The sequence below is a fragment of the Cariama cristata genome, unplaced genomic scaffold, assembly GCF_000690535.1.
Source record: "Cariama cristata isolate BGI_N322 unplaced genomic scaffold, ASM69053v1 scaffold10338, whole genome shotgun sequence".
Taxonomy (NCBI): domain Eukaryota; kingdom Metazoa; phylum Chordata; class Aves; order Cariamiformes; family Cariamidae; genus Cariama; species Cariama cristata.
In genome coordinates, this window is record NW_009629443.1 from 1 (window position 1) to 23,936 (window position 23,936).

Sequence of the window (23,936 nt, forward strand, 5' to 3'; positions counted from 1 at the left end):
GAGAGGCATGTGCTAGTTTTGTTTAACTTCAAGGGAAAACACCCACTCTTCACTCTGAGTAAGGGATAATCTCAAGTTTGTGTTCACGTAACTTTGAAAACAGCATCTGTTCTTTGTGGCTGTGACTTAAAAAGTTGATTTGATGGGTGAGTGGACATGGGCCATTCTGTGAAGGAACAGGTTAGAATCAAGTTGCTCTTGGTACCAGGCATTGGACACCTAATAGTTTGAAATATTACACAATGCCTTCTGTCCTGTTTTCCTTCTTGCTTTCTCTATTCCGCTTTAAATTGTCTGAGGTTCATTGTTCTGCCCAATAAGACAGCAGAGCTGGTCTCACGTTACAGAGAATAGCAGAGACAAGTCACAGCTTTCAGGCAGAGCTTGTCTTTAAAGGTTGCTTGATCCAGTTTAGTAGAGGAAGCTCTAGTTTTGTTTGTCTGCTTCAAAACCTGTGTGCAACGGAGTCCAGAAACAGAGGAGACAGCACATTTTAACTTCAAAACAACCACTACTGAAAAATTATTTCTTAAGATCATAAAAGTACAGTTAAAGGCAAATAGAGTCATTACACAGTACCAGCTCGCACAGTTCTTAGGTCACAGTTGACTGTCCCAAAGTTCAGGTATAGTGCAGGTGACAGTCGTGTCTTTTATGTCATCTGGAGATCCTCAAAGGGAAATACTTTGTTCTGGTTCCAAGAGTTAGACATACTGTCCTACTTCCAGGGGACTGAGAATGACAGTAGTGGTCTCCATGCATTGGTGTCCCTGCATGTGGAAGTTTGTCTTTGCAGTGGCAATATTTTGAGATACTTGCTTTCTTTTTGCCTTCAGAGGTGATAATTGCAAGCAGTACCACTATTTCCTTTTTGTTTCTATGCATGCCATGGTGTCTTGGCCTTTCCCTTTAGTCTTTGTTTCTGGGTTGATCTGTTGTCTCTTGCTGTTGCCCTCAACTGCATACTTTCCTTACTGTGTTGGCCTAATGCTGATTACCGCAGACTACATTAGAAAATCAGTAAATGGAAGCTTTTCTTAATTGTGCACCTATGCAATTAGCTTGTCTCCTAGAAGGTGCAGTCAGCTTACTTTTTTTTTTCATGATGTACCACCATCGTTTATACTGCTGTCATGTGTAGCTTCAAATCATTTGTGGAGAAACTCTTGTCCTGTTGACCTGTGCAGTACTTTCTTCCTGTCTAATCTTAGTGCCCTTCCTTGGTACTCTTCAGTTGATGTGTCAACAGACTTGAAGAAAAAGGACATGGAGAAGTAAATTTTCTGTTTCCAAAACTGCTTTCGTTGTGCTCAATTCTTAAATTAAGAGCTTTCCCAAAGCCACTGTTTCTGAATGGCATCTTTGCATACACTGAAATGTTATGGTACTATTTGCTAGAAATACTGCTAGCTAGATGCTAGAGTGTACATCCTGTTGCACTCTTGACAGATACTTTCTCTTCATGCAGGTTACACAGACAGTTCTTGGGTCAGATTCTGACACCGATCCTAGCATGGCGATGTCTATGGGATGGGTTCGGGTGAGGATGGGTTCTGTCAGTGGTAGTGGTAGTGGCCTTCTAGTTGCAATCCTTTAAAACCTCTCAAACTTGAAACAATTGTCTTGTAATTGTGGAAAGCATTCCTTGTGAAAGGTCTTCCAACAGTGATTATTTGGGTTACTGGGAGTGACTGAATAGAGTAACTGATACTTGGGGATTTATGCTCCTGAAGGAAAGCTGAAGGAAAAGTCGATTTGATGACTTTCGTTCTGGAGAAACTGCACCTCATCTCAGAAAGAATGTCAAAAAATGCTGCGCCTGGTTTCAGTAGATGAAGACAAAGAACTGCTCTAGCAGCGTCATTGGAAAGAATGTGGCACAGACACAAGTTGTTGAGCTTGCTTTTCTTGGGATATGACTTCAGAGATGGACTCAGTGCAGCAACTGAGACTGTTGTAGCAAGCCATTGCCAGCCATGGTAACACTGGGAGAAGCACTTTCTGGGAATTGTTAATCTTTTCTTGTAGCTTTGAAGATTTGTTATTTTTTATTTTCATTTTTTTATTAAGGATAATTCTACTTGTTGCTTTATAGGGAGTAATTCTAAGAGACAGTTTGTATGTCTCAGGTGTCCTGTCATACCTCTATGTGTTACGCAGCATCTTTTAGCTATCTGATCTTGTGGGATGGCTTTTTTTCCTCAGTACAATGCAAAAAGAATGAGGTGGGACTTATTTTATAGTGATCATATGCTTTGTGATGTAGTTTTCCCCTTTTAATATGACAATAATATTACAATGACCTTCAAGATATGTAATTTATTTTTTTAGGATAAGGCAATTAAACATCCTAAATGGAAGTAAAAATAGGATTAAGTGGATAGTGGAAAATTACAGCTCTCATTGAAACAAGTACATAATAATTCAAACTAGGTATCACTCAGCTTTTTACTGTGTAACCTCATGAAAGTGGGAAAAGTTTTACTAATGTTATTGAATGTGGAATACAAGTTAGATTGAGTTTATGGTACGTATTGAGTTTAGGATTTGATCTCTTTTTAGAAGTGTAGCCAGCACTACAAATCTTCAGCATGTTACTGGAGATGCAGTTTCTCTATTCTACTCTGTCTTCCTATTCAGTTCCAAGAATATGGCAGGATTAAATGACTGTTTTGCTTTCTAGAAGGGTGTTTAATTGCAAAGCCTTCTGCTGACAGGTCTTAAAGGAAGTGAGATGGTAAAAACTTTCTGGAGTACTCCATAATGGAAGATCCAAGTCAGTAGATTTCTCAGTGAAAAATTTCCTCCCACTCTAAGTTCAGCTCTTACTTAGAACTTCTCTGGATACTAGCTATGTCCTCAATCTGTTCAGTGACATCCACTGCTTTATTAAAACAGTGGACGCTCTAGCCGTGATCTCTTTAGGATTCTTTAGGATAGTCCCTGACTCCTGCTGTCCCTGGCAGGAAAGACACTGTTTTGAAACTGTATACAGTGAGTACCATTATTGGTGCTTGTTAAGAAGAGTAATATGTAATATTAAGTTACTTCAAGGCAGACTGCTTTCTGGCTGTGATATGACGTACTCTAATTATGTAGACACCAACTCAGTCTAGATTTGCCTTACCTATTTGCTGTTACTCCTTTCTTGGCATGTGAGTGCTTCTCCCTTACTGCTGACTTCAGCAATGACTGTGATGTAGCACTAGCAACAGTATTTGTCTTATCTGCAGTGAAAATAGTACAGTAAGCTTCAGTTCAACTCATGTGGTGCATATCGCCTCATTGATTTGTTAATTATTCTGTTCTGTCTTACCTAGTACATGTTATTAAAATGGAACTGATCACAAAAGTAATATTTCGCTAATAATTTCACTATACTGAGTGTGGGTTTTTTTCACATGCAGTGTTGGGATAGCTTGTAGATTCCCTCAGATTTGCAAAAATTATTGTCATGTGTACTTCTGTTTGTACAAGAAAAAAATCCAGAAAGCTCTTTTAGGCTTCCTAATCTCCCAGTAGTTTCAAGTGGTCTCTCTGCTCTTACTCCAAGTTTGATTAATCCCTTGTAAAGATGAATGATAAGAATTGAAAATAATATTTTAGAGGAGATTTCATCAGTGCCTTGCGTGAGAGCAGTAATGTTACCCTGTCCCAACTAGATGAATTTTGTGTATGTGTATGAATTCCTAGGATTGTTGGAATAAGCCACAAATTTGCTTTTTCATTTAGTGTTTGGATTTTTTATACTTGTTTCTCCTTTGCAGAGAGATGTTTTTCTGAAGCTTTATGTTTTCTGTTTGTTTTGAGTTGTTCACTTACTGCAGTTCTGTGAATGGACAGTAACTACACATTTTGATAATTAATTCAGAAAGCACACTGTCTCGATAAAGTTTCTTAGAAATACCAAACCAAATGAGAATTTCTGTTGAACAGAGTAAGTTAACTTTGGCATCTCCTACTGAAGAATTTTCCTCTTTTCATTAAGAGATCTTTGTACTTGAAGTCTGTGGTGCTGCTTCTTAAAGCTTCTTGCACATTTTTCCTAAGCCTCTTTGGTGTGTGTTTTTTTCTTGTTTGTTTTGTTTTGTTTTTTTAACTACCCTTTAGACATACAGTTTGGCTTGAAGTTGCTCTTTGAGAGGCATTCTTTAGCAGCCATACCAGTTTATGCAGCTTCTGCTGCTTGATGCTGCATCCTTAATTGTGCTAGTAAAACTGCTTATGCAGCTGCTCATTGAAGTAGATCAGGGAACTGAACTTGGTTAAGAATAATCAAACTTAGTTACTTTTTTGCCTTCTTGCTTTTAACCTGGATTGTTTCAATGAGCAGCTTTCCTGAATGGCCTGCAGATGTATTGATGCAAATGGATGGATAATATTATGATAGGAATGAAAGATGGAAAAAATGGGAACTGCTTAAGGCTTTATTTTAGCAGTGTATAAAAGGAAAAAAAACCACACAAACAATCAAACCAGCAACAAACCAACCCACCATAATTCCTTTTTTAAATAGGGCTCTTTACTGCCCTGCTTAGAAAAATGTCTGTTAAACAAAAAAAAAAATACTCAAAATAGTATAGTTTTTTATAAATGTAGAACATCCTCTTCCCAAACTCCCCAACAAATGAAACAACTTTGTTACAACTTAGATTTTTCCAGACTTGTTCATTATGTAGTTTTAAGGTCTTTCCTAGTCAATAGTAGTGGACAGTCTTCATAGGTTTAGTGATCCTATGTTAAATGCATGAATAGTTACTGGAGCTCTGCTTATGTCATTCTAAGCACCATATGATCCAAGAACATGAGAGTATTCAGGGTGCTAGGGCTAAGGGATGACCTGTCTATAACTATGCAATTAGAGATTACAGACGAGGTGGAACTAGACTTTTTTCGGAGGTGCCCAGTCATAGGATGAAAGATGCTGTATACAAGCTAGATGGGCTTCAGTTATTACTCTGTGATTATATACCTCCAGGAACACTGATGGCAGCAAGCAAATTGCTCTCCCTTGCTTTTCAAGTTAAAAGAATACCGTATGCAACTGGAATGTCTTTTTAGTGCTGCTTATTTAGTTCATCTGCTAATTTGGTTTTACTGAAGCTGTAGCAATAATGTCAGAATGATGTTTCAGTGTGCTACCTATCTGACATGAATTTTTTTTTTTCCTTTCAGCTAATTTGACAGGCCATGCAGAAAAAGTTGGCATCGAAAACTTCGAACTCCTGAAAGTTCTTGGAACAGGGGGTAAGATGCACTGTTTTTCTACATTGAATGTTATAAGCATTACTCTTAAGTATAGTTTTGTTTTCTGGCTGAGGTTTTGGTAATTGGAACATTCTTTAGGAAGATATATCACTTTTGTATCGCATAGCATAATTCTCTTTACTCTTTTCTCGCCGGTATTGTGCAAAATTGGAGGTCACATGTTCTAGCTTACAGCACTTTTGAAGATGCCCTTTTTCAAAAAAAATGGAAAATAAATGGCTTGGGATTTGTGACAAATTAATACAGTTTGAAAAATCTGATCTAAGTTAAGGCGTGATCTTGATAATTTCATTACATTTTCCAGACTATGTTTTGATGAATTTTTGGAAAAAACCCATAATGTTAGTATGTTATTGACTAGGATGCTCCACTCTTTAACTGTATGTTTAAAGTTGACATTGGCTCTACTAGACTTTTTCTGTCCTGTTCAAATATCAGTAATTTTTGAAATGGAAAATGTTCACTGTTGTATTGTGGATTTCAGCACAATGTTGGAGATTTATAAGGTGTTATAGGATTGCTGACTGTAACCAACAAAAAAGCTTTGTTTCTCTTTTTTTTTTTTTTTTAAAGGGACACACAGACCTATACACAGGCCTGTACACAAGCCAAAAGTAATGGCTTTTATTCTTCTTGGTGTGTTTATACATATTTTTTTTTTTATTGTTGGTATTAACATCAGATGCAGTGTTGGGTAGACTGGGATAATCACAAAGGTGGACTGTCATCAAGGTCAGAAATTATAAGTTATGATATTAAATTTTGGGTGTTATGAGTCATTAATGGCTAGCAGTGATGCTATAATTGCACAAGCTGCTACATCATTGAAAAGAGCAAAGGGTTTTGATTTTCACATTTAGCTGTCATACAGTTTCTTTCATAAATCACCTGAGAGTATTATTTTTCTGTTTCTGAAGTAATTTTTTTAAATTTGAATTGAGCAGCCTTGACAATTCAACCCTTGCTGCTAAATTTCAGCAGTTAGTGGTAGAGGCAAGGAAGCTTTAATATTCGTAGATGTGTTGCATATTCATAGATAGAAGCAGCTGTGCTGTTTTGAAGTGGTCAGTATTGATCTGAGTAGGGTTGACAAAAATTAAATTACTTATAATTATGTGTTTATGTAAAAAAAAACCTGCTGATTGAAACATTGGCTGGATTTTTAATTGTGTATATATGAAAACCAATCCCATACCTGAATTTTTTCCTTTTTCCTTACCACTGCCATTAATCTGACATTACCTTAATATTACAGCTGTTGCATTTGGAATACAAAGTAAGTTTTGGTGGTTTTGTAAGTGTCACTCTTCAAGTTCAGACTAGTAGTAGCCTGACCTACTGTCTTTAGGCATTACCTCTGAAGTACCCCTTTTGCTGCTATTAAACCATTGTCTGTCATTCATTGCTACTTTCTATGCCCTCTCTTTGTGAAGAGATTAGCCAAATTTCTCTTAGCCTGGGATACTCTTAATCATAGCAGGTAGTCCTTAGGCTGATAGTGCAAAGCTATCTTATTCACTCAGGGTTAACAGGATAATTTTTATGAGTGACCCCTTTCAGAAAAGGCTACTTCAATGATTTGACAATGGGATTGACAGTATGTGTGAAGAAAAAAAAGCTGAGGAAGCATGCCTGTCTGTCTTCATCCTTTTCTAGTAGGCATGTTGCTCCAGAAACATCTTCTGTCTTAGTAGGCTTCGGACTATTTCAAGAACTGACTAAAAGATTCCTTCAAACTTTAGGAATCCAAGGACACCTTGGGTATCCTGGAATGGTGTTTGTAGGAAGAGTAGTATTTTTTTTTTTTGTCAAGGAAGTGCTAGTTGTACTTTTTTAATACGTGATTTGAATCATAGCCTGAGATTCTTCCTTCAGAAATCTAGACCATCAGGGTGGTCAAGAAGCTTTTTTCAGTGTTAAGCATATCACGGCTAAGACTAGTGCAGTAGGTGTGCCAGAGATGGTTGCTTGCCAATTACTGGACTGCATTAAATGCAAATGACTTGATCAGAATGGCACTAGTTCTGTTTGGTTTGGGGAAGTGATCATCTGTGAGTTGTCAGTGTTTGTGGTAACACGGAATTGCTGAAAACAGGACTGGAATGGACTTGAAGAGGTCCTCTAATTGAATTGTGGAATCATAGAATGGTTTGGGTTGGAAGGGACCTTTAAGGGTCATCTAGTCCAACCCCCCTGTAATGAGCAGGGATGCCTCCCACTAGATCAGGTTGCTCAGAGCCCGGTCCAGCCCGACCTTGAATGTTTCCAGGGATGGGGCATCTCCCACCTCTCTGGGCAACCTGTTCCAGTGTTTCACCACCCTCATTATGAAGAATTTCTTTCTTATATCTAGTCTGAATCTACCTTCCTTTAGTTTAAAGCCATTACCCCTTCTCCTGTTGCAACAGACCTTCCTAAAAAGGCTGTCCTCATCTTTCTTATAGGCCCCTTTTAAGTACTGAAAGGTTGCTATAAGGTCTCCCAGAGCCTTCTCTTCTCCAGGCTGAACAACCCCAACTCTCTCAGCCTTTCCTCATAGGAGAGGTGTTCCAGCCCTTGGATCATCTTTGTGGCCCTCCTCTGGACTTGCTCCAACAGGTCCACGTCTTTCTTGTGCTGCGGGCCACAGAGCTGAAGGCAGTACTGCAGGTGGGGTCTCACCAGAGTGGAGCAGAGGGAGAGAATCACCTCCCTTGACCTGCTGGTCACGCTGCTTTTGATGCAGCCCAGGATACAGTTGGCCTTCTGGGCTGCGATCGCACATTGCCGGCTCAGGTCCAGCTTTTCATCAACAGGCACCCCCAAGCCCTTCTCCATGGGGCTGTTCTCAGTCACATCATCCCCCAGCCTGTATTGATACCTGGGATTGCCCTCACCCATGTGCAGGACCTTGCATGCGACCTTGTTGAAGCTCATGAGGTTCACACAGGCCCACTTCTCGAGCTTGTCCAGGTCCCGCTGGATGCCATCCTGGCCCTCAAGGGTGTGAGCTGCACCACTCAGCTTGATATCAGCTGCAGACTTGCTGAGAGTGCACTTGATCCCGCTGTCTGTCATTGATGAAGATACTAAACAGCACTGGTCCCAGTATGAACCCCTGAGGGACACCACTTGTCACCGATCTCCATCTGGACATTGAGCCATTGACCACCGCCCTCTGGATGTGACCATCCAGCCAATTCCTCATCTGCCAAACAGTCCACCCATCAAATCCGTTATCTCTCCAATTTAGAGAGAATGATGTTGTGGGGGACCATGTCAAAGACCTTACAGAAGTCGAGATAGATGCTTGGCCAAAGACACAGTCAGTTAGACCTCCATCATCCCTCACAATGATTCATACTTAAAAACCTCCAGTATTAGAGATTCTGCAGCCTTCCTAGATGATCTTGCTGAGGATGTTTGATTTCCTAGCTTAAGCAGCATTCTAGGGATTGCAATAAGCAAAAATCACCTCTCATTCTTTCAAGAGGCTTCTGAAAGAACATTATTTCACAATAGGATATACCCGTGTTAAAGCATTTCTTCTGTAAATATCATCCAACAAAATTTTGATGCAGCTCTGAACACCATCTTCACTTTCAGTGTATTTCTAATTGTTGTGACCAGAAGTGTTTCTGTGTCCTTTTCACTGACTCAACAGAGCAAAACAAACTGACTCAAGATACTGGTCATTTGGCTAAGATGATTCTGAAATGTTCTACTGTGAAATAAATTTTTGTGAGTATTGGACCTACTGTTACAGAACCACAGAGAACTTGTACAAATTGACTCTGGTGCTGTTAGTTTAGTAACACGCAAACCCCCTTGTAAAAACTTAGTTTTTAGGAAGTTCTAGAACTACCTTGTCAATAACAAGAATTATTGTGCAAGCACTCCACCTTAAGTATTGAAAACCAACTTAAATGATGTAGACTTTGCAATATCTGCTGCATGTGAAAAGTCTGGGGCTATACTTTCTGTTATTTAGCTATCTTACTGACTATGTTTTTCCTGTGCAGTGTACTTTGCTTTTTTTCCCCACAACTTCCATAGTGGAGAGATTATTTCTCAAAAACTTCATAACTTGCTACAAGATCTTAAGTGTGTTGTGTCATGAACTGTGGGACCCTGTTTAGGCCTGCGACTTCTTGTTCTCATACTTGAATTGAGGTTAGAGGAGTGAGTATGACTACTCTGACTTCTCAGTTCTTTGTACCAGAATATATGTTTACTTGAAGGAATGAGAAGAGCAGAAAGAAAACTTTCTATATTCACAGTAACATGTCAGAAATACTTGGAATAGCAGTCTCTTATTGCAGACTTGTATTAAATGGTATGTACAAGAGTAGGGTCTCATTTAGAACTTGTACTCTTGTACAAAACTACTCATCTGCGTTTCAGTTGTCGTCCTTAGGCTTGCTCTCACAAAAAAAAGAGGAAAAACTTCAGAAGATATTTGCACGCCTTCTGTATTGATAAGTAATAGTCTGAATTATCTTGTTCTGTAGTTTTCATTCTATTAGATTAAGAAAGGAGGGTATTTTCTTCAATGTATATCTAACTAATTTTTATCTATGTATAGTTCGAATTTTTAATCTATGTATAGTTTTCTGTCTAATTATCGTGAAGCTAAATGCTGTCCTTCTAAACAGTGACTGCCTATTGACTAAATCCAAGTTGCAGGTGCTTGTTAGATGCCTTTTACATTTCAACCAGAAAAAAAAAGTGATAATTTCATTATTTCAGAAATTTGAAACATTTCAAGTATTTTCAAGTGGGAGGTGTGTGGAGGTTTGGTTTTGTTGCTTTGCTTGCTTGCTTTCCTTTGTTTTAAGTCAGGGTCTGTGGGGAAGACAAGGTGATTCCTGGAACCTAGAGACCTCTCCAAACACCATTTGTATCTCTGTTACTGACTTGCCCCCAAATTATGGGCAGGATTATAAGAGAGGGAACAGTGGGTTTTTTTGGACAATTTTCAGAACTTTTCTTCTTTTACACTAATAAATCTGTGAAGTTGAAGATGGGGCCAGGGGTTGAAGTCGTCTTAGACAAATTGATTCACAGAGACAAAAGGATACTACTGCTTTTTGGGGAGCAATTTAAAGAAAAATGAGGAAGAGAGCATCTGATGACTTCTGTTTACATGTTGTGGTGTGGTTTTAGGCAGCAGTCTTTTCTCTGGTAGTGAAAGCCTTATCCTGGTGTGAGCTTTTAGGTGTTACTGATATTACTGTAATGTAGCTAATGCTAAATAAAAACTGTGATACTGTTTTAAAATTCTTCACTGTGGAGTTGTGCAGCATGCAGAGTGTTTTCAAACTGATACTTAAATGACCTACAGTAATGCAAGGCAGAATATATTGAAACCTCACAGTTGTATTAAGTGGTGACTGTAGATGCTATTTTGACTAACTGCAATATTTTAAATATAGTCTGCTATGAAGCAACTGGAATAACTAAAGATGATACCCAAAATAAATTGATACTTTGCTTAAGTATATGTAACTGTGATAATTTCATATAGACTTGGTGGTGTTTTTTTTTTTCAGATAACAGCAATGAAGTTTTACTTAAACCTTCCTTTTTAAGTTTTTCATTTTTTAAAAAGACAAAAATTATATTTATTATAAGTAGCATCCTTGTGTACTGATGTTTCTCCTGTGGAAGTGATTTTTTTTTTTTGGTGATAATATTTTCTTTGTGCTATGGCTTAGCATAATTTCATACTTACTATTTTCTTTAATTTGCATTTCTTTCTTTCTTGCATTCCTTTGTGTCTGGCTTGTTCTTGTACACATTATCTCAATTGGAAGCATGCTTGTTATACTTTGCTTTTTGGTGTTAAAAGAATGTCATATTGTACACGTTCGTCTTTTGACCTGGGTCTCACATGAAAACACAAGGAAGCAAAAATCTGAGTTGGATCCTTTTATGTTGCATTAATGAGATATTAATAGAATAAACTTCCCCATTGAAGAAATCAGTAACGCTTTCCATTAGTAAAACAAAATACATGACAGTATGCTGCTGTTAATAATGTACTTGTTCTGGGAGCAAATTATTGCTTACTTGACTTCTCTGACTTGGCTGTGTTCTCAGGATATACTTTCTGAAATTCCAGACGCTCTTTTTTTATTTGTCTTTTTCTCCTGCTGTTACTGTATAGCTGTGCTAATTTGGAGTTTTCAGATTTCCTGCCCACTGAATTCATGTTTCCAGCTGTCCCTCCTAGCTATTTAAAGCTTTTTTTCCCATGACATAGAAAACTGGTGTTTATTCTATAGAACAAGGTTACTTTACAGCAAAGTAGTGTGATTTCTTCCCAAAGCCACAAAGGGAACAACAAGAAGAGGTGGCTGTGTTGGTTTATGTATGCCCACTTGGCTTATTTGCTTCATTCCTTGTAAATGTGTTTTTAAAATTAAAAAAAGTTAATACAGAGTGCATTCTGGGTCATACATTTTTCTAGACGTAGTTTATTCCTTTTTTCTACTCAACTGTTGCTGCTTCTGATTTCACTAAATACCTATTTCATTCAGTCTGTCAACTGTGCTTAACAAGAGGCAATACAAGCGGTTCCTGAGCATGTGCCCTAATAATCCGGTCTACTGCTTGAACTGTAGTCCACCGATGAAGACAAAGAATTAGAAACAAGAATATAACTGTCATATATAAAAGGGAATATTTTATACATGATCTTTTGGAATTAAGTGCTTATGTGGGAAAGATATTCTTATGTGGAAGATAGTTAGAATCTGAAGGATATTCATAATGAAGGGAAGAAAATTAGTAGGATGAATGTCAGATTTAAATAATGAGCTCAAAAATCTTGTTATACAAGAAGGTATAATGAAGTTCCATCTAAGAGGTCAGAAACTATTCTGATAATGTTAAGATTGTGAAATTAAGTTAGATCTTTCAAAGCATATTGAAGAAAATAAAAAAATGCCCTTTTCTCATAAAAGGAGGAGAAACAAAGAAGTGGGGTTACTGTGCTGAGGAGAGTGAGCCAAATTTAGGGAGTGTGTTTTAAAAAAAAAAAATATCCAAACTCCAGTTACTATTTTACTTCAGTTTCTGCTGAGGACAGTTATGATAGATACTGAATGGAAGGTGGGATGGGTAATTGAAGGTGGAGTTTGGAAATAGGAATCTATTTTTCTGTGTGAAGAGCAGACTGAAAAGAAGGGACTGTGTTAAATCTAGGAACCTGGACAAATTAATCCCATTCATTGCTTTAAAACTGTCTGTATACAAACGTCAAGTTTTGATGGATTTAGAGGTCCATATAAACCATCTTGTGAGCTATAAAGACTAAGAATTGCTTGCCTTTTTTCTCTGTAAGGATTGACTGGCATGATGCAATGGCTTAATGTGCTTGCATTTATACAGAAAGAATAAAGAAGCAAAGAATACTTTATATTTTTAATTCATTGTCTTTCAGCAAGTGTGTACCTTAGAATATTCTAATGACTTGCTGGATTGTTATTTACCATAATATGTATTACTACGAATGTGTATTCATGAAAAAGGCAGTAGTGAAAGGAAAATTGTAACCCCCAATTATATTTTTTCTGCCTCACAAATTAAGTGGAAATTTGGTATAAATTGCTGGTATGAAATCTCTTACTCATCTTACAGGCCTGATAGCCATCTCAATCTGCAATTAATAGTTTCTTTTTTATTTATCTTTAAATTTTTATTTTATTTCTTTTAATAAATGGCAAGGTCAGTCTTAACATAGTTTGTGTTTGGGGGGGGTGTGTGTATATGTATATAGTATGTATTATGTAGTCTTCCATCATTTAAAGTATTTCAAATGAATTTTGGGGGTGAATATTTGGTGAGACTGTTTCTTTATGGGGGATATATTGTTGGCTAAATATTTCTGCCTTCGAAGTAGTTGAGAAATGCATCAGATTTTATGAGAATGAACATTAAAATGTGGCTCTGAGAAATTAAAAAAGCTTTTCTGAAATAAGATTATCAGGTAAGGGTATTCTTGCAATTAGCTTATGTGCCTTTTCCTTGCTGCCACTCAAATGAATTGCTTTTGCAGTGTTGTCTTTTAAGTAGATTTCTCGTGGTGATATCAGAGATTCTGGTGTTGAATGTATCATGAGTCATTTGATTAAAATAGTGCTACTTGAGATTTATTCTCATCAAAACTGCTGCAAATCCTCATCATTCTGTCAGTCCTTTTTAGATTTCTGAAGAAACAGTTTGTACCATGATAAAACTCGATGTTGCAAATTCTTTTATGATAACACTAGTATAGTTTCTAGAGATTTCCTTACAGCTATTATACTTACCAGATAATTTTCTCCTATACTATATGTAAAGCAGTAGTAGGTGCTGTTAATACACTGCTAGCATTCTGCCACTTAAGATGTGTTATTGTATGTTTTTATAAAATGTGATTAAAGATACTGGTAGCCAGGTGTTAAAATCTAGGGGCTTTTGTTTATTTTAATTTAACTTAATGTTCTCCAACATTTCTGATAAGACTACTGTTTCCTGAGAACCTAAGGAAACTTGTTTAATGCTCTAGACTGGCCTTTTCAGAGAGGTATAAGGCAGTTCAATGTCAAGTGCCAGCTGAAAATTGGTGAAAACTAGGGCTGTTCCCTTAAGCAGTTGAGAAGTGCAAGCTAAGGCCATTCTCTGCACTGCTTTTGTTGCATGTTAGTAGAATGCGGATGTGTTATCCACATTTTTTGAGAAGTAACTCCTTAAAGTTGTAAATACTACTTTTGGAAGCAGTTTTTGGTTTTGTTGGTTTTTTTTTAAACCAATCCTCTCAGTAGTAGGGATCTGTTTTTCAGATGCTAAAAATAATTTAACATCCAATATTGGAAAAATAGGTGAATAACACTAAAATTGCACATATGCATAACAGTACTACTGGGGTCACAATATTATGGTCTGTACAACCTTGATTTGGATAACTTGCATCTGTACATCATGACAGGATTTATGGCCCATGTCTGTTTTAAAGTAATCTTTTTACATCTATGGTTATCCATTTCTTGATGACCAACTGGTGACTATTGAGTCTGATTTAGATATACTTGAGATCTCATAATTACAATTAAAGTTGGGGAATGTGATATAATACTGAACATCTTGAAAAATATTGTCCTGGGTATTTCACATTTGTTTCCCAAAACAGAAAGATATGTTTACACTAACCTGTTCAGACTCTATTTGCCATTCTTGAGAGATATGTTGTGAAAACTTATTCTTGGTAAGAGCTTTCATAAAATAATGAGTTCTAGAAAGAAGGCAAGAATGATTCCTTAGGGTGTGATGAATCAGGTAAAGAGCTTCTTAAAAAGAATTGTTCATTATATGAGCGATATCACTTTTGTATACTGAATGAAGCAGAACTCAGTTGTAGGAAAAAGAACATGTCATTTGGTAATTTAAAGCTCTCTATTACCTGTCTGGAAAAAACAGGAAAAATCTGGAGTTAAGTATAATTACTTGCTGGGAACAGTGTATGCTTTAGCATTTTTAAAGACCAACTACATTTGAGTATCTTACATCAGGACAGTATACCCTGTCTAGTGTGTTCACGGTTTTAAGATACTTGAGCATTCTCTTTGAGAAGGTAAGGTGAAGATAATTATGGGAGTTGGACAAAACACCCAGCTGGTTCAGTTTTCTGTCTTGCATGATGGCTTAAGGAGACCCTACGAGAACATGGAGAGGCATACGATGATGGTTTTCTTCAGTGAACTTGTAGCAGCGTGCAGTTTGAGGTCTGCCTGAGCCAGAGATTTTCTTCTGTGTTTAGCAACACATGGTATACTTTCATCTCCTTCAAGGATTTATATAATCTTTTTGAACTCCTCTACATTTTTTGACATCTGCAGCATAATGTAACAGTAGTTCCACAGCTTAACTGCATATTTATTTGTTTTCTTTGGGCAGATCTTAATCTTCATACCTAATGATTTCATTTGTTACCTTAGTTATTTTATTTCTAGAAATAATGAAAAATTGTTCTTTACTTACCTTCATGCAGTTTTTGATTTTTAACTCTCTAGCATCTTCTTAAGCACTCTAATTTTCCAGGCTAAATAAAAAATCTAAATGTATTTAGTTCCCTTCATAATTAGAAGAATTCTTTTATCCTTTTCTGTATTTTTTTAAAATGTCCTGTGCTTTTTTTCTGATGGGGAGAGGAGAGTTGGGAACAGAAGAGAGGAGGGACCGAAAGAAAGTGCATCACTCAAGATACGGGCACACAAAGATTTCATACCACAGCATAAGGGATTTCTGGGTTTGTTTTGAAGGTTTGGGGGACAGTACATTTGTAGTACTTTTCCACTTCAATACCTTCCTTGAAGTTCGAATGTTCTATTTGCTTTTTGGATTACCGCTAGTGTCTTCTCATAGAGTTGTCTATGGTAACTCCAGGCATTTTTTTTTTTCTCAGTTATAACCCTATGCACAATTGATTATTATCATACTTCGCGTGGATTACTCATTTAACTATCTGGAACTTTATCTGCCATTTTATTTTTCAGCTGCTTAACATTTTGATACTGTAGTACACTTTTCAGCAGTCAGCTTTGATTTCTGCTGCAGTGGATAATTTACTAAGCTAAGAAAGTCAGCTTCCTCACTGTTCATATGTGACTGAATGAGGCAGGATGAATTCTTCTGGTGACCTCCTTTCACTGAAAAAACTGAATATTTATTTTTTTACCCTTTTGGTTTTTTTGTCTGCTAATATAGTTCCTCATTCATAAGAGGACCTCCCTCTTTGCGGCCATGATTGTTTCGTGGTTTTAAGACCCTTTTGTAAGGGAACTTGTTAGGTACCTTGGAAATCTAAATAAGTCAACCATCTCATTGTTCCTTCCTCCTGATTCCTTTGAGCGATTATTAATAAAAATAATTATTACCATCTACAAAAGTAACACTCGTTCTTTCACATAGTAGCCTGTTTGTGTATCTGTTAATTCTAACATCTACTCTTTGTACAGGTTTGCCTAGTAGAGGTATCAAATTTACTTGTATACAGTTCCCAGGAGCCCTTTTTATTAGAAGAAAAAAAGTCTGCATTTGCCACTTACTACTCCAATATGGAGTGTATATTTAACCAAATATGTAAACAGAACACCTAGATTCAATAATTTAAAACTCTGGAAAGACTAGCTTTTGGTCTTGGTGACTATTTTACTGTTTCTGTTCAGAAAACTTTCTTTTTGAGATAATTCTCTAGCTTATTCTTATTTAAGTCCAGTATGGGAGCTTGAGAAAGTTCCTGTGTACTAAATACTGATGGGAAGAATTCATTGGCTTTTCTGTGGGTTTATAGAACTTCAGTGCTGTAAAGCCACTTATATGCTTTCAGATGTCATAAAAGTTGTGCAAATATGGACAGACTGTTTTGAGGACAAAAACATAACACCTCTCTTACTCCAAACTCTTGCTAAATTCTAGATATGGGAGGTTTAGATTATTGCAAAGGAAGAAACCATTAGTTTTTAAAATTGTTTCTAAATATCGAAACTCTCTATTTTTCTGACTCTTGTATTCAGTCGCTAAGCTCATTTGGTTGAAACTTTACTCAGAAAAGGTCAGTCTGAAACAAAAAAGTGTTCTGGATGATTTTAACCTGAATGGTTACTGTTTGCCATAACAATGAGTAATTGAAAATAACAGTGATATCAGCCAGACATGTAGTATGAGTAGGTGACTGTTGTGTGTTTTTTGTTTGTTTTTGGTTTTTTTTCTCCCCACTTTTTCTTCTTGAAGCCTATGGAAAAGTGTTCCTAGTAAGAAAAGTAAGCGGCCATGATGCTGGAAAATTATATGCCATGAAAGTACTGAAGAAAGCAACAATAGTTCAAAAAGCCAAAACAACTGAGCACACAAGGACAGAACGACAAGTGTTGGAGCACATTAGGCAATCACCATTTTTGGTCACGTTACATTATGCCTTCCAGACAGATACAAAGCTTCATCTCATTTTAGGTGAGTAGTTTTCAGGATTTGAGTCTTATATTAATAAAAAAAAAAAAAATCTGCCCTTTTATCTCATTAATGTTTTGTGGGTTTTCTTAATGTGGTCTCAAGTACTGTGTATTTGGAGATTACTTCCTATGGGGTCTCATGCAAAATACTGTTCATCTTCAACAGTGTCTGTTTGTGATTTTCCTGTTTGAACTTCAGTGTGCTACTCTGACTTGGAGAGGGGGAAAGTATTACCACTGACTTACATGCTGCAAAATACGTATATGACCATAAGTACCTAAACCAGAGGAATACTTTTTTGAACTTACCTAAAAGATGAAATTTTGATTTGCACTTTTTAAACCGTTATTATATACTGCATTAGTTTTCTACAGATTTTCAAATAAACTGCTGCCGTGAATGAAAAAGTCCTTAATTTGTATGAATAAGGGCATTAAAGGGATTCAGTTTTTCTCTGCTTGCTACCTTTGTGTATGTGGCACAGAGGTTATTGGTAAGATGGGAATGACCAAACGTGACTTTGTTACTGGGGTTAGTTGGTAGGAAGGAAGGAAAAAGTAAGGAAATATTTAAGCAGTAAAAAGCCTTCTAGTTGAAACATACTGCACATTTCACTCTAAGAACACGTTGTATATTGTCCTCAGTGAGACAGATGACAACATTTCAAAAACACTGATCAGATAGGACATGGCTACCTGTCACTATGCTGACCAGTTGGTATGCTATTTTAGTACTGAAATGCTGCAAACTGAAAGATTGTCAGGCAAGTCTTATTTCTAAACAAATGTGCTCATAGTGTGGGAGATACCAGTTGAAGATGATTGTGCTTTCATTTATTTCTGGTTGATTTCTTTACAACACTGGAATCTACAAGTTGTTGGTATGGTTTCCAGCTGTAAAATGCTGGTGAAAATACTTGTGTGGTGCATCAGTTTCTTGTTTTATGCATTTTGCTATACAAAATGAAGTATCACACCTTATTAGAACAGTCTTCATTGCACTTCTGTCCTTGCCATTTTGCTTTCCATTTCGATGGGAAGAACCACATCTATTTTTGTAGCATTTGCAAGGTTGGCAGAAGACTGATCAGGAACTTTCTTAGGGTTTTCAGCTTGGATATAACTTCTGTATGTATGTGTGTCTCTGTTCCCTACCACTGTCCTTTTTCAGGACAGTAACGTTTTGGAGAACGATGCTGAGATTAAGGAGTTACATTCCTTTTGCTTTATTCCCCAATTTCATTGCCTTTGAACAGTCTGGTCCTTCTCAGGATGATGAAGGATTTATCCTGATGATGAGGAACACTTATTTCAGGAGCTGGAAGCGAGTGTTAAAATCAACTCTAAACCTTACTGTTTCAGGAAGCATTTGCTGCCAAAACTTTTTGTTATGAAACCATTTGATGTTTGAGTATTGAGATACTCGCATGTTTCAATTTTGGGGTATTAAGAGGCAATTCAAAATCACGCATTTCTGTGCTGAAAGTAGAGCTTGTTCATAAGGCTTGGTACCACTCTACCTTTCAGATCAGCAGCGAATTTTGTGTTTGGTATATAAGATGTATTTGTAAGGAAATTACAAGCAATTTTTAAAGACTGCTTAGTTAGAGTATTTTAAAAGAACTGGAAAATGAACTATCAAGTTAATGCTCGAATGCAGAATACATTTTTGTAGTGAATTGAAGAAGTAAATGGCCCTTTAATTGAAGTACAAGTTTTGCAATTCCTTTAGCTTGTAACTTCCATTTATTGAACGTTCAATAACAGACTGATTTAGACATTCAATATAACATTAATAATATTTTATTAAAGAATCTAAACCAGTGGCTGTCAATTCTTAGGAAGGTGTTCTATGCACATACCTTAGTTTCATATACTACAGTGAGATAATACAGGTATCTGTGAGCTCAAGCTTAAATGGAGCATTCGCTACATTACTTTTGAAAATGAGAGTTGAAAATTGTAAGGTTTCTTACAAATTCCCCTGACTAGGACATTAAAGCAATATGTATTGTGACAGGCTGGAAAATGCTAAAGAAATAAAAGAGAAAGTTAGAAATACACCAATAGCTTTGTGATTCCTTGATGTTAATCTTAATAATTAAGGTTTCATACTATATTTTTTTGGTATTCAAGTTACTTTCAAGTTTTTTTCCAAATTATTAATCAGTAAATGAGACAAAATGTGAACATGTATTATAAGTATTATAGTACTGTTCTTTCAATGCAGATATTTTAGGCTAGAATGCAGTTTAGATGCCATTGGAAATATTTTAAAAAAAACAAAACCAAAAAAACCCTCACACCTGAAATGAATGTAGTTACCTAAAAATAAATACATAGTCATACAGAAATTTAGGTGACAAGGGTGATTAGAAGGCCAGAAAAACCTCTTATATGAAGGGAAAACTAAAAGCTTGACACTATATTCTCGTAAGAATCAAAGAGGAGGGAGCCCAGTAGTTCTGAAGAACATTACATAGCAGATAGTGCACACAATGTTAAGGTGATGTTTAAAGCAAGACATTCAAAGCTGATGTATAATTAAAAGCTTTTTGTTTTGTTTTTTTTTCTCTCCCACAAAGTCTACATGAATCCATTCTCAGAATATCAGTTGGGGCCAGAAAGGTTCTTTTTCTTTTTTTTTTTTTTAGCAGAAAATAGGAATAGAGGGTGTTTAAAAATTTCTTTTAGTCAGTTTTGGTGACAGCAAAAAACTCTTCTACCTAACGTGGCCTAAAGCTACTTTATAATTCAACTGGACTTCACACCCTCCCTGACAAAAAAAAAAACAAACCACCACACACACAAACAAAACGAAACAAAAAAACCAGAAACCAAAACCAACAAAAACTGTTGCAAGTTTCTTATGTCTCATTATGTAAATCTTTGTAAATCACTTCTTTGATTTAGTTTTGGAATTTGTGTTTCAGAGGATTCTGAATTGTTGGAGAAATCAGTCTCTGCCTTTGTTTTTATACTTAACTGAACTTGGTGTATCAGAAACATGCCATTTCAGTTTCAAGGGGTTTTAGAATTGGAGCCTCAGTGCAATATTTCATACAATTCTTCATTCCATCAGACTGCATAGCCATATGAATTTAGTCTGGATGAAGTGCAGACTGCATAATGCAGCTGTATTTCTGCCAGATTCCCAGAATACAGGGTTTGGAGTTGATTCCAGTTTTTAGGTTGACTTTAAGCTGTGATTGAAAGAACAAAGTATTGTATCCATGTCAGTACCAGTTCTATACAAAGCTTGTCACACAAGTTAAACCTAGCAGTAGTTTAAAAAAAAAATAAATATAAATCTGAACTGGCAGATGAAGTTTATACTGGAATAATTGATTCCCTCCTCTCACCCCTGACCCCATTGTGTCATTGGTGCATTTGATTTAGCACCAAGAATTTGAAGGCTGGTTGTTTCATTGGGCTGTGGTTAGTGTTATAACCTGAATAGAATTAGGCTTGTTCTGCCACTACTGTGGCAGCTTTGGTTTCTATCTGCCAGAGTCCTTAAAACAGTGCCTAGGAATTAAGTTCTTACCTTGTACTAAGTTAGCAGTTCTAATAAGAAATATTTTAAAAATTATTTCTGTTATCTTTGTTTTCTCCATGATTAGAATGCTGAAGTTTTTTTGGAAGAAGGAAGCAATTGTAAAATATGGGTTGTTTATACTTTATTAATAATAATTTTTTCATATGATTACTGATCTAAATAGATAATCTTCCTCACGTTTGATTCCACTAATATTCCTTCCCAGAGAACTGGAGAACTAAAAAGAGGAGAGAGATCAGATCTATAACTTGTGTATATGCTTTCTTCTTCAAAGTATTAACTTACTTATTATAAGATTGGACCTTTTTCATGGATTTGTGTATTCAACCAATGAATCTATAGAAACCATATTCAAGAAAATGTTGAGGAAGATGTTGTGGGACATGTTCCCTGTTCTGTATCTGTAGACCTCAAATATGGGGCTCTGGGGTTGCAAATGAGTGGCTTTAATGTACACTGCTAGCATAAACAGCTCTGCCTCTAAAATGTGTTAGTGTTGCAGTGGAGATCTATTGTAATAATTACTTTTTTTCCCCCATCCCTGACTGGGGGAAAACCCTTATGTCATAGGGTGCAAAGAATGAAAATGTGGTTTCCACCAGGGAATGTATGTGGAAATAATCTGCTCCAGTAATTTTTGCCATCAAAGTTCCCCTTGTGAAGGGTAAAACGTGTAATTGCCCATAGTTAATTATTTCACCTAATGCCTGTTTTCTGAATTGCCTGTCTTTATGTCAGTCTGCCTTGTTGCTCTTAAGTATTTCGTAAGAGTGTGCAAGTATTCTTTTTGTAGATATCATTTGTACTCCTTTCTTCTTGTATTCCTAAACAACTAAAAGACTGATTTTGCAAAAAAATACTCATCTTTATAAATTATGGATATGTAAGGCTTATTTTATGGGTTTGCTGCTTATTTAAAAGTTGATTGTGTTCTTCTATCAGTCCTCTAAGAAGGAAATTGAGTATTGTACAACAAGATGAAATATTACTGAATTACAATAAAGTAAAAGCATCTGATCCCAGACATCTTATTTAATAACTTGCAAAGTACCTATTAATATTCCAGTAAGAAAATTGACAGAAAGTGAAATTATAAGGTTGTTTGTTCTACTTTTTAGACTATATAAATGGAGGAGAATTATTTACTCACCTTTCACACAGAGAGAGATTCTCAGAAAATGAGGTGCAGATTTACATTGGGGAAATTGTTTTGGCACTTGAACATCTCCACAAGGTAAAGTAACTTTATCCTAGTGCTGATTTTGTGAAAAGAACACAGTTGTAGTTCCATATCATATAAAGTTATAAGGAGAACTATATTTTTAGGTTGTTTTAAATTCAAAGTAACTTTATCTAGCAATGGGACATAGTTGTATAATTAGAAATACTTCCCAATGAAGTGTCTATTCATGTGCACCAGGTTAAGGCTACAAGTTTTTGTCTGCAGCGTGAAGAGTGTTATTGACAACGATTGTTAATTTTTAGTAATCCTTATGAAATGGTGTATGTCAGTAAAACTAATTTGTAGTCAACATATGAACACTGTTGTTCCGTTGTCCTTGTTTTGATACAATTAAACAGCAGAGTCCTGAAATTTTGGTGCAACTGTAGACATGAGAAGTGTTACAGTTTTCAGAGGTAGTAAGTAGATTTGTAGACTATTACAGAGCATGCATGTATGGTCTAGAACATATTACAGAAGCATCCATTTTTTATTCTTAATGAACGCTGAACTGAATTTTACACTGAGCAGCGAGTATTCAGTCACTCTTAGATCCAAAGGATATGGTATATCCTTTACATTTTAAGACATTACTGCACAGTGTAATTTCTGAGAATTTTTAAGAAGCTCAAAGTTATTTCTTTAAAGCATTTTAAAATTGTCCATTTTGAAGTGCAACTTTCAGGTGTCAGATTACCTTAATAACGGGAATTTTGCTAGCTTTGTATTTAAATGCATTCAACAATGTCTCCTTGATGTGGTTACACTGATTTGGAAATTTTTTCTTACATTCTGTTTGCAGTTGGGGATTATATATCGGGATATAAAGCTTGAGAATATTCTCCTTGATTCTGACGGACACGTGGTGCTGACAGACTTTGGTCTGAGCAAGGAGTTTCTTACTGATGAGGTGAGTATTTGACTCTCTAGAAAGTGTGGGCAAAATCCAGCAAGATCACAAAGTTGGTTTCTGTCTCATTGAAATCATAAACACATTTGAGAGTGGAGGAAAAACTGCCTTCTAGACTCTTACTTAATAGAACAACTATGTAGTCTGGTTTACTGGGTTTTGAGCTTTCAGTTCATTGGTCTTTGGCCTGCCAGTGTTGTCAGACATTTTTGTGTGTTCTAGTTCTCCCTGAAATGCCTTCATGCTCCCTCCTGCTGCCCTTTATGTGAAAGAGAAGAGATCCACACAAGTCTGAAAAGCCACTTACATTATCATTTTCAGATGCCTTTTTAAAAACGCTTGACTGTGCTAATACTTTGCAATGACTAGGCAAATGGTATGCTATGACTCTTCTTTATGCTAATAATAATTAATGTATTATTATCTTGTCTCTTTCTCATGTCTTTGTGTCACTTTTGATAAGCTTAATTGCAAGCTTTTAGGATAAAAGCTTATCTCTTATTAAATATGTGCATAGTATCTAACGCGGTGATCTCTGACTGTTGATGTTAGTTGTTAATTATTTGTAAGGTACAGTTTTATTGCCAAATATGCTTTTTAGATTTCAGAGAGTCAAAATTGCACAGGATTTTACTTCTGAGAGAATTTAAAAGTGGCTGTTTTTTGGCTTTCACTTTAGGTATCGGAGGTATTGAAATCTGTGACTACAGATCTAAAAGTCTTTGTTAGAATCAGCAGAGGGGTTTGCTAAAGATAGGTAACTGGTAGTTCCCTCTAGGATATTTGCATTTCAAATGGAGTCTGGTAGGATTTGGGAGGTACCAGTTTAAGAAATATGAAATACTGCTTTCTGAAGCAGGGAAATAATACAGATAATGTCAGTATATTCCTTTTAAATTATAGCATGAAACCAAGAGGAGGTTCAGCTGGCATGGCAGGGCATTAGCAGCAGATTGCCAGACCAGTGCAGGAGAGGAAGTACAGAGAGATGCAGCTTTCAGCCGG

General features: G+C 36.3%; 1 protein-coding gene across 1 annotated transcript in view; it reads left to right on the forward strand.

Moving 5' to 3' along the window:
* Nucleotides 1–156: 156 nt before the first annotated feature.
* Nucleotides 157–23,936, forward strand: part of LOC104165520 (ribosomal protein S6 kinase alpha-5-like) — a gene marked incomplete at its 3' end in the record, with an annotated part of 46,656 nt that continues 22,876 nt past the window's right edge. The window contains exons 1-6 of the mRNA XM_009705172.1: nt 157–180; nt 1,469–1,568; nt 5,176–5,247; nt 17,023–17,241; nt 21,918–22,033; nt 22,824–22,931. Of these exons, the coding sequence (XP_009703474.1) occupies nt 157–180; nt 1,469–1,568; nt 5,176–5,247; nt 17,023–17,241; nt 21,918–22,033; nt 22,824–22,931 (639 nt within the window). The remainder of the gene's footprint in view (nt 181–1,468; nt 1,569–5,175; nt 5,248–17,022; nt 17,242–21,917; nt 22,034–22,823; nt 22,932–23,936) is intronic.